At 47.3% G+C, this 11,822-nt stretch overlaps 1 protein-coding gene across 1 annotated transcript in view; it reads right to left on the reverse strand.

Annotated features, from left to right (window-relative positions):
• Positions 1–7,003, reverse strand: part of BTAF1 (B-TFIID TATA-box binding protein associated factor 1) — a 134,831-nt gene extending 127,828 nt beyond the window's left edge. The window contains exon 1 of the mRNA XM_068257993.1: positions 6,686–7,003. Coding sequence (XP_068114094.1) covers positions 6,686–6,699 — 14 coding nt within the window. The 5' untranslated portion in view covers positions 6,700–7,003. The remainder of the gene's footprint in view (positions 1–6,685) is intronic.
• Between the last annotated feature and the right edge of the window lie 4,819 nt (positions 7,004–11,822).

Here is an 11,822-nt window from a genome sequence, read left to right on the forward strand (position 1 = left end):
CCCGCTGGTTCCCGAGATGGGTTTCTGTAATCTATTTCGGGAACCAGCGGGTCTTGGGGGCTGCAATTTGGCAAAGGTAGTTCGGGGGGTCCCCTCCCTACCCTGAAAATTTGAGGAGTGTAAGAGGTGTGGGAGCGGAGATATTTAGTATTTTACCTCCAGCAGCATCATTAACTTCACACTGGGCATGCGCGCTACTCAGTGTGGAAGGGAGCTTCCGGGCAGCGCAATCAGACATTACACCGGATCTGACCGTTTGCTGCGTGTGGTTCACAGAGGTTCTCATTGCATTGTGGGAAATAACAGCTTTTTCCAACTGCCAAGCAAGCAGCTCCCTGTGTGCATATACTTCAGACAGTGGTGGGGAACGAGCAAGCGGGACGCGTATGTGCACACATTGCGTGGGGGTAGCGGCTGTGACCTAGCGCCCGTTTAACTGGCGGGCCTTTTACTAGTATGAAAATAATTGTATTGCTTCACATTCAGTTTGTCACTAAAAATATTCAAATTTCATAGGCCTCAGATCTCAAACACCCCAAATTTTATTCTCTCGCTTGTCACGGTTACAATGATACCCTATGTACACAATTAGCTTTTTGGACACGCAATACACTTAACCATGAGCAGCACCAATTGATTTTCCAAGGCCATTTTATTGCACCAAAAAGTAATAGTCATTCTTTCTTAGCAAAGCCCATGGAGCAACAACAGAACAGTCAAAAGCCATAAATGTCACCATTCTGAAAACTAGAGACACTAGAGACCCAGGCCTACTCAAATATACATATTTTTTAACATTTGTACTTATGTGGTTTTGCTGAAATTTTACCATAACTATTTTTTTTGTATCTGCAATACCCCATGACCACCAAGTCCCCAACCACTGTTTGCAGGAAATATCATGCATATCAAACATTCAGGCAATAAACAGAACAATTAAAGAAAAGTGGAGAGGACAGATAGAGAAAGGGGCACGCGCAGAGTGCACACTACCCTGCGGTAGTGCAGTGTGCTGGCAACTTATGCGCACTCCTTTTAACTGACGGTCGCTCCACTCGTCTCACCAATGACAAATCTCTCTATGATCGCATCTGATTAGAGAGAGATCTGTTGCCTGCCCATAAACCCGCAGGCCGATTCCCAATAGATTTCATGCTAGCCCGACGCTGTCCCCCTAATGTGCAGTGTGCCCCTCAGGTGCTCCAATGCACTATACCTGTGTGTCCACCGCTGGCTCCAGGCTGCAGCCATCATCCACACACACCCCACGTGGTTGCCAGCGTACACTCATCATGTTACTCTGGCAACCACGTGGTGCGTGTGTATGGATGGAGCGAGTGGCAGAAAAGGGACAGGTAATGTATAATACACCAGGGCACACATTGCACATTTAAGTTTTTCACACCACTAAATTTCCGAGCCGTGCCATCCCGCCCGGCTACTTTTTCATGCCACCCGGCTGGAAACAAAAATTCTGGAGAAACACTGCATTAGCAAGAGCTTTTCAAATCACAAGTGTCAGAAAAGGCTTATGAAAGCACCGCTAGTGGGTTCCAGGCCTTAGTGACAACTGTCAGAGGCAACTTCCCCTTACTATTAGGAGATTTACTTTTACTTCCTGCTTGCGTCTCCAGAACTGGAAGCAAGTGATGAAACCAGACAATTAAAGCACGCCCAACATGTGCTAAGACAGTTTGCTTGCACTGATTCCAAAAGCATCCGCAGCATATGTGGGCTCCGGAAAAATCGTTCCATTAGAAACATGCGCTCCGCTCCTACTCAGTTTTTAGTGGGAAGTGTGAATGGATCCCTATGATTAACATACAATCTGTTTACACATCTGCTTGCACCGCACTAAATTGTAGCACGTTTTACTGGAGTATGAATTGGACCAAAAGGCCTGTACACAAAGAACTGCACACTGCTCAAGAGGGTTGTACTTGAACTGGGTCAATCTAAGCTTGTATAGTGTATGGCCACTACCCAAGGCATGAAACCAAACAAAAAACAAACAAAAACAAACAAAAAAACCAAAACACACACATCCTCAACCTTCCTGGCGGTAAGCCCGAGTTGAGCTCAGGCTATGCCGCCGGAAGGCACCGCTCAGGCCCCGCTGGGCCGATTTGCATAATTTTTTTTTGCTACACGCAGCTAGCACTTTGCTAGCTGCGTGTGCAATGCGATCGCCGCCGCTACCCGCCGATTCGCTGCTATTCGCCGTGCCGCGGCCGCCCCCCCAGACCCCGTGCGCTGCCTGGCCAATCAGTGCCAGGCAAAGCTGTGGGGTGGATCGGAGTCCCCTTTGACGTCACGACGTCGATGGCGTCATCCCGCCCGTCACCATGGCGACGGGGGAAGCCCTCCAGGAGATCCCGTTCTTTGAACGGGATCTCCTGATCTCCGATCGCAGGGGCTGGGGGGATGCCGCTGAGCATCGGCTATTATGTAGCGAGACCTTGTCTCGCTACATGGAAAAAAAAATAAGATAAAAATGAAAAAATGGCTTTGCTGCTCCCTGGCGGATTTTGATAAACCGCCAGGAGGGTTAAGAAGAGAGGAGCCTCTGGATCCTATAGAGGCTTCCCACAGCATCCTCCGGTCCCCTGTTGCCGCTCATGGACCCTCCAATGATTACTGACAAAGGCCTGTTGGTAATCTGTTTGGGGCTGTGCGCCTCAAGCCTGAGCGCACTCAAGTCTGCGCAGTAAGCCAGAGCCGCTTGTGCACGAGCAACTGTTCTAATGTGCAAGCATGGCTGCGCTTGTGGCAGAGGAGGAGTGCGATCCCAATCAGCTAGAGGGTTCTGGACAACAGAGGAGGACCCAGGGACAGCATGGCAGGCTCCTCCATACTTAGCCAGCTTGGGACAGTGGTGGGTAGAATGTACACTGCAGCTTGCCCAGAGCAGATTGCTGCGGAAGTGAGCAGTCTTATCAGTTTCATTGGCTCCTTGCCAGGTGATCACTGTGAGCCAATCACAGAATGGCTCTGGTCCTCAAGGGGCCAGAGCAGCGTGACCCGTCAACAGTTAAGCTATGTGATTTTTGTCGTTATTTATGCCACGGGAACTCTTGGTTCCCACTTATGCACAAAAATGTTTTGTCCTCCAGCCCCATCTGCACAGATCACTCCCACGTCATCCTCAGTCTTCTGTACCGGGTCTCAACTTCAGCTAAAACGATCAGCTATCAGATAATGGGACATGTCGGAAATAATCGATCTAGCAAATCTGCCAGAAAATCTCAGGCATAAAAAAATAAATAAATAAATAAAAAAGGGGGGGGGGGGAGGGAAGGAGTGCCCCATTGAGAGATGCTTTCCCTCCCTCTCACCACCATCAATTGAGTTCCATGCTACTGTGTAAGGGGTCCAGCGCAGTACTACCACGCTTGTTCACGGAGGGAACGGCCACAAACTTCCAGAGGGTCCCAGCACCAGATTGTGTTCCTTGAGAGCACCATCGGAAACCTCTGGAGGATCCAGAGACCTCCCTCTGCTGAGGCAAGTATGTCTCAATTTAAAGGGAAGGTCCGACCACAATAAAAAAAAAACATCCACTTACCTGGGGCTTCCTCCAGCCCCTGGCAGCCGTCCTGTGCCCTCGCCATTGCTCTGGTGGCTCCTAGTCCCCTACGGTGCAGCTGCCAACCTCGCCAGGTGAGCATCTGCTTGCGTTTTACCATGCGGCTCACTGAGTCGCACTGAAGTCATCAGGACTGTACTGTGCAGGCGTAGAACTACTGCGCTGTACAGTCCGGATGACGTCAGCATGACTGAAAGCATCTTGCGCCGGAGGGGACCCCGGGTCACCGGCGGGGAGCGGAGCTGCGGCAAGGGCACAAGACGGCTGGAGGAGCTGGAAGAAGCCCCAGGTAAAGTGGAATTTTTTTTTATTTTTAAAAGGAGTCATCAGGGCAAATCTAGTAAAATAAGTGCTACTTACCGGGGGGCTTCCTCCAGCCCCAAGCTCCCAGGACCTCCCTCGCCGCAGCTCTGCTCGCAGCCGTTCGCTGGAGCTCCGACCCGGTCCCCGGCAATGACATCAGAGCGACCTGGCGGCGAGGGAGGCCCTGGGAGCTTGGGGCTGGAGGAAGCCCCCGGCAAGTAGCACTCATTTGACTAGATTTGCCCTGATGACTCCTTTAAGGTGCTCGGATGTGTCCTTTAATGTCACAAGTTTGCTTTAAAAATTAGGTCACATCTTAAATATTGAATGAACAGATCCATCTTTACACTAATCCAACAGCCTTTGGGGGAAATCTCAACCACACAGGTTAGTGCACACCACCTTGAAAATGCTTCCAAACATACTGTAAGGCGGGGAGACACACACACACACACACACACACACACACACAGCGTTTGCAGTCAATTTGCATTTTTCGACATGTTGGGGGGGGGGGGGGGGAACAGCAGGAAGAGAAAGACTTTTTGTACACAATTCCTATTGTCAACAGTCAGCTGCTATCAATGGCTGACATGTGCGGAAAGTGAAAAGAACAGTCTACGGAAAAAAAAAAAAATCCTACGCAGACTCAGGGTTCGTTTCCATGCAGCGCAGTACCCCTTGGCTCTGCGTGTCACCCACAGGGGCAGAGCTTGCAATCCCATTCACTACACTGAAAGTGAACGCGGGCTGAAGTGCCCCGAAACTGCAGAGAGCACAGTCTATGCTGTCCCTGCAATAGAGTTTCCATAAGCGCACTATATGGAAACGAGCCCTTAAATGTGATCCCGGTCTTATGCTGGGAATACACGGCTCGATTTTGAACCATTTAGATGGCTCGATTAAGGATTTCCGACATGTCCGATCTCCCGCCCAATCGATTCCGCGCACTATAATGCATAGGGAACAATGGGAAAAAGATAAGAAAAACGAATGGAAGATAATAATATCGCCCGCATAATCGAGCGCAAAATCAAGCGGCAAAATTGGCCCGTGTATTCCCAGCATGAGCTGTAGCAGTATTCCAAAAAATATTTTTTGCTGAAATCTGATCACCATCCAGTGGTACACATTAATAAAGTTATAAATTTTCAAAACAGGGAGATATCAACCATATCAAACAGTAGTACAGATGAGGCTGGTTTCACATATGGTGCGGTGCGATTGTCTTGCGACGGGACAATCGCAGCACACCATTCCGTGTTTAAATCACACTGCGGCAGAGTGAGCTGCTCAGGTGATCTGCAAAGCTCCGCCCCCATTCAGTGACATGCTCCCTGCAGGATCGGAAGTACATCACTGAATTCTGAACGATCAACGTATGCGTACACCATCGCAACAATCAGGGTGCTAGTCTACTTGAGAGGACCCAGCAGGAAATCTCATAGGGAACAGTTCTCTAATCACAGTACCCTGTTTAAAGCACAAAGCGGCGTGATTGGGCAAATAGTGCTGGTGTAGTTTACTAAACCTACTGGAAGCCTAGCAGTTCAAGAGGGTGCTGTCCACCCTATCACATTAGCTGAATTTCCCTAGATTTCCTACTGGGTGCCCTAATTCTGGGAATACACAGGTCAATTTTGCCGCTCGATTCTCCCACTCAATCGTTTAGCTGCTCGACTCGTGTCAATTCTCTTAGCTTCCGTTCATTCTTTTTATCTTTTTCCATTCGCTTCAATCCGGAATCGAGCGGCGAAATGATCAGACATGTCGGAAATGATCTATCGAGCCATCTTAATGGCTCAAAATCGAGCCGTGTATTCCCAGCATAAAGCAGATTAGTACCCAATCTAAATATATCGTTGCTGTGCCATTGACTCCAATGTGATTGCATGCTAAGCGGCACTGCTCGGCAACACACTGCAGATTCTCTGCATTGTCAGAAACACTTCTGTTGCATCGCAGGTAGTGTGGCCAGTCTCTGAAATGAACGGTCACTGCAACAAACGGCGGCAGGGAGAAGTGCGATGCACTAAATCCCCGTGTTAAGGCTCATACACACGGGGCACAACTGTCGCCACAAACTCGTGGCACGCGCATGTCTGGGCAACAGTTGCCCCGTGTGTATGAGGCACGCACCCTGAACTGTCGCTGGAGACAGCAGTTGCCGTGCGATTGAAAAGTTCAATCACCGGCAACTTGTCTCCGCAATTGTCGCTAGTCCGCCACGCGTACTGCGTGTGTATGCGGACTAGCGACAACTACCCACACACTGTGAACGGAGCTTCTGGCAGGGGGCCGAACCTTCGGCGACAGCTTCCGCCACGTTGGGAAAAAACGTGAAGACAGCTGTAGCTCAGGCGTTGCTGTCGCCGAGCTGTTGCGCACATGTCTCCTGTGGGCTAGCAACAGGAACGACCGTAGCCCATGTGTATGTACGATTAAAGGGGCCTAAGTGCTCACCATCTCAAATTACCAAAATATACTGTATATGCTTAAAAACACTGTAGACAAGCTCAAGTAAAATAAGAATCCTGTGTAAACTAAGCATTTATGAAGATGTAAAAACAAAGTAGCTGGCAAGTAATTCAATGTACAAAAGCCTAGAATTAGTTTTATTTTTCTGCTCATCGTGAGAGCTGTAGAAGTACAGCAGTTCCCATCAGCCACCAGCCAGGCCTGATCAGCCTATAGGTAGAAACAGCCCCGCTTCCTGGGGAGCGTGCACAGCCCCGATCCAGCATGGGCTGCTGCACTACAAGTGCCAGAGCGCCATCCCTTGCCTCATCTACCCACCTGGACACGGCCATGGCGAGCCTCCTCTGCTAGGGACCAGGTGAAGAGGGCCAGCAGCGAGCCGGGGCCTAGAGTGGCGCTTCAGAGCCGCCTGTGGCCGCAGCCGAGTGGACACGTCCCGCACACAGCCCTCGGCTAAGCCTCCCGCATCCCCCGAGCCGTCGGCTCTTCTCTCTCTCCTCCTCGCCGCTGCTGACTCCGCGGGGCCACAGCTAGGGGCGCGGCGGATTATAAGCGATATTTCCCCGTGGCCGCGGAGGAGCCAGATGCCTGGCTTTATATGAGGAGCCATCTTGTATTTATTCCTTCCACCATGCTAGCCGCCGTCTGATTGGCTGCGCGGCCCCGAGCCGCCCAATCAGCGCCGGCCAGACACAGAGGCCCGCTGTCTGGAGTGACAGGAGGGAGGGGGCTGGGCCAGCCAGGGAGGGGGACATGGGAGAGGAGAGAGGAAGGAGACATGAAGCTGGGGAGGAGAGAGTGATGATGATGATGACATGTGGACAGGGACTGTAGCTGGAACAATGTTGCATGATGCGGAACTTGGGAAGCAGACCAGCTTACTCCTTTTCTTTCTCAGGGCAAAGAGGGCTCTTTACACAATGAAAATTACAGTGCAATGCAATTATGATTTTCACTAGTTTGATTCCAGAAGGGTTAAAAAAAGAAAGTCACTTTTTTTTTTTATTAATGGGAGATCGCAAAGCAAATCGCATAGCACTACACTGTGATTTGCATGTGCTTCTGTTCACAGAATGCATGCATGTCAAACTCTTGCCTGCAGGCCAAATCTGTCCCACTAAGCCATCAAATTTGGCCCACAAATGGATTCCCCTCTTTGCACAGTATTTGGCCCACTGTAAACCACTTGGGAAGCTATATTGGGGGTGAAGCCTTAGATCACCAAGGAAGCCATATGGCTGTTGGCTGAGGGAGGTGGAAAGCACTAGACACCAGGGAACTACATAGGATTGGGAGGGGGTCACTAGACACCAGGGAACTGTATAGGGGAGGGAGGGGTCTATTAGACACCCTAGAACTGTATAGAGGAGGGCCACTAGACACCAAGGAACTTTATGAGGGAGGGAGGTGGCCACGAGGCATTTGAGGCTAGCCTTTCATGTCCCTACCTCTCCCTCTAGATTGTAAGCCTTTGGGCAGGGTCCTCCTCCTTTTGTGTCCTACCCAATCATGTACCTCCATTACTGTGCACCCATGCTATGCATTTGAGTGAACTCAACTTGCCAAATCCCCATGCTCCCATCCAGTATTACCTTGTACTCATACTGTACTGTGTGATCTGATTTTTCTTTTATTCCTGTATTGTCTTATTGCTGTATGTCACCCCTAAATATTGTCTGTAATAATAAATAAATAGCCTGCAACTTGGGCCCAGTGTTACATTTTGGCCCACTTTGAGTGACACCCTTGACTTAAAGAGACTTTGTAACAAATGCTTCAGCCTTAGTTCTTCTATCCTATAAGTTCCTATACCTGTTCTAATGTGCTCTGGCTTACTGCAGCCTTTCCTAATTGCACAGTCTCTGTAATAAATCTTATCTCCTTTCCTATGTCATGTCTGTTGGGCTAAGGCTTGAATGTGTGGAATGTGCAGGGCTGCTTGTGATTGGTGCAGGTGCCCCAAAATCATCAAGAATAGGCAAGCTGAAGTGTAGTGGTGGCCCTCACCTCAAGTAATTGTCCTTCCTGTTTGCCACTATCCCCCATTTGTTCTATTCTGGTCCAATCAACCTATCATACATATTTATACTTAACAACTGCAGACAAATTTAATATGTAATATATAAGGGGATTTCTCATAATCATTTTCTTTGGTATTCAGTTTTCTCAAATTCACTGTCTGTCCCAAAAAAGGTCACCATCTGGATTTAGCAAAGCAAATAAGTAAGAGCCTGCTACAGTCGGTCAAGTTTGGGGCGTGGCCAAGATGGCATACTGAGCAGAAGCAGGACCCAAAGCTCCACTGCCCAGTAAATAGATTTATGGCCACCCACGGATGAATTAGCACTATTATCCTCACCGACTAATTTTCAGCTCTCTGAGACCTCCAACCACCGAACTGGACTCGTGGTGTGAGCCGCCACCTGTACTCTGAGGAGCCTTTTGCCACGCAGGAAGATTGCTGGGACTCTCCTGCCGAACCTTCCCACCGAAACTCACTCTGGCTATGGCTTAGCGTGCGAGTAAGCGGCAGAAAGACAAAGGTGAGCACAGTAAATCCCATGAAACGCTACCTCCTACCCCCGCATCACAGAGGCAAAGCACACAGTTGGTCAAGTCTAGGTTCAGCAATGGTATGTGCCCAAAAGAATGAGGTCAGCTGGCTACCTGAATATACTGAATGACCAAGGTTATTCCATCAGTGAAATTCTAGTTTCCTGATGGGAGGGGTGTATTTCAGGATGACAATGCCAGGATTCATTGGGCCCAAATTGTAAAAGGGGTTCAGGGAAAATGAGACATTATTTTCAAACATGGACTGGCTACCCCAGAGTCCAGACCTTAACACCACTGAGAATCTTTGGGATGTGCTGGAGATAAATTTGCGCAGCGGTTCGGATCTCCATTCATCTCCACGAGGTCTTGGCAAAACATGAATGCAACTCTGGAGGGAAATATACGTTGCGACTTTGCAGAAGCTCATAGAAATGATGCCACCGCAAATGCATGCCGTAATCAAAGCAAAAGGCGGTCCAACAGGAACAGGCAGTGTATTACAACCCTGATATCGGCATCCTGTTGGAAATCCACTCAGTAAGCAGGACTTTAGCTTTTAGCTTTAAAGAATCACTGAATGGCTCACTACTATTTCTCCACATATTCTAACTTCTCTAGAGCAGTTCATATACTTGTTAGAAAACCTTTCAAACATTGAATTTAAAATTTTACAAGCATAAAGTGTACCTGAGATGAATTAACACAATGAATTAAGACAAGCGCCCCCGTAGCCGTGAGTGCAATTTATTTTCACATTGGGCTCACTTTAAACAGAATTACCCTTCATGTCTTGTCTTTTAATACTACTGTAATAACGGACTGTTTTGTGAACTGTTCAACAAAAACACAATATAGATAAAATACACCTATATTTCCAAATAATATATCCCCATACATTGCACTAGGGACATCATTTAAATGGTGGGATAACCAGGACAAATGGGCAAATAAAATGTGCACGTTTTATCTACGGTAGCATTGTTTATTTTAAACCATGGAAATAAAGAAAGTGTATTTTTTTCATTTGTTTTCTTATTTTTCCTTTAAAATACATAAAGAATAAAATAATTACAAAAAAAGGTCACCACAAAAAGCCTAATTTGTGGTGAAAAATACAAGATATAGATCATTTAGGTGTGATGAATAGTGCTAAAGTTATTGGCTAATGAACGGGAGGAGCGCTGAAATGTGAAAATTGCATGGATGCATAAGGTAAAAAAACAATGAAGGCTGAAGTGGGCTTTTACACAAAGTTTAACTTGTTTTTGCCTCACTGCTTTCTTGCAACATTAGTGCATATTTTCAGTAAAAAGTAAATTGTCAACATTTTTAGTTCTCTACCAGGATCCTGGTTGCTACTCAAGTTAGTGCTTTATCTGGCTTGGCAATTCATGTACCTTACCACAGCAAGACTTCATTTGCTCAAGCTACTGTGTCAATTATGCTGCTGATTTTAGATTTGAATATTGGAAAATGAAAATGCTCTGAAGGCCACTACAGAGTCAGACTACAAAATGTCTGTCTGTCAATATTGAGGATGTAATGCATGTTAATAGTGATATTGAAGGTTAATGTACCTTTACTGTGGTTTTCTAATTGGAGTTCAATAGGAAAAGCAATGGGGAAAAAAACAATTAAAAAGAAAAAGGCCAGAATAAGGGAGAAATAAAAGATAAAGCAGGAAAGGAGACATAGAGGAGTGTGGACAGAATCAGGGCTCCAAGTATGACATATTCCACTGTTACGTTGAATAGAGCCTTAAGGTGCCCATACACATATACATTACATTTGTGGTAGCTCAGGTCAATATTAATAATAATGCTAAAATTTTTAAAGAGAACCTGTAACAAAAAAAAAGTTCCCATCGGGGGGTGCTTACCTCAGGAGGGGGAAGTCTCAGGGTCCCAATGAGGCTTCCCCCTCCCCTGTAGCTGCAGGCAATCTAGCGCTGGCTCCCCCGAAGTGTCCGGCAATCCTCCCTCGACAAGCCTGACAAGCGCTGATTTATTTACCTCTTCTGGCTCCAGCTCGGGCGCTATTGCGGCTCTCCGCACGGAGATAGGCGAAAAAAAAAGATGATCTCTGTCGGGTCCGCTCTACTCCACAGGCTTTGAGAAAGGCGGCCGCAGACCACTGAAACGTGTAAGCCCTTATCCTACATCTCACGCCGCCTAATATTGCTATAGGAGTGAGTATCTTGTGGCCGCACTAATTGGGCACAGTACGCATTCAACCACTCCAGTCGTAACTTAGCAACAACTTAGCAACATAGGACGCGGAGAGCAGGTGACGTCACCGGAAGTTGAACCAGCCGTGACCCGGAATCACTACGGCGAGACGAATTGAGGATACACGCTGAATCGAGTCATTGAGCTACCGGCCGGAGCTCTGATTCAACGATTGGACCCTTGCTTGATAATTACCAGGACATCAGGAACGCGAGGAGATTGGACCTTTGCCTGATAACTACCAGGACATTAGGGACGTGAGTAGTACCATTGATAATACATTGCTACGTGAACTACAGACTGTAATAACGAATATAGACCAAAATTTTATACAGAGACGCGACAGCGAGGAGGATATTTTTGCGACAACCAGCCCCCCACAGGGTATCTATACTGGAATATTCGAATGCAGCCTATTTTTACTAAAGGATTTAAAGACTATGCAGAAATACATAACAATTTAAATATTCACAGCGAATATACTGCATAGATTTTTTTCTTCCCTATATTTTTTTATTTTATTTTTTTATCTCAGTTTTCATTTTTTTGTGCACATTGGAAGGTCTGTGTATGGTTGAGTGAATGGATGATATGCACAGGGACTGAGTACAATATATGCACACATATTATGTATGAAATATGTACATCAATATTGTGATATGAAATCGTTT

The sequence above is a fragment of the Hyperolius riggenbachi genome, chromosome 10, assembly GCF_040937935.1.
Source record: "Hyperolius riggenbachi isolate aHypRig1 chromosome 10, aHypRig1.pri, whole genome shotgun sequence".
Classification (NCBI taxonomy): domain Eukaryota; kingdom Metazoa; phylum Chordata; class Amphibia; order Anura; family Hyperoliidae; genus Hyperolius; species Hyperolius riggenbachi.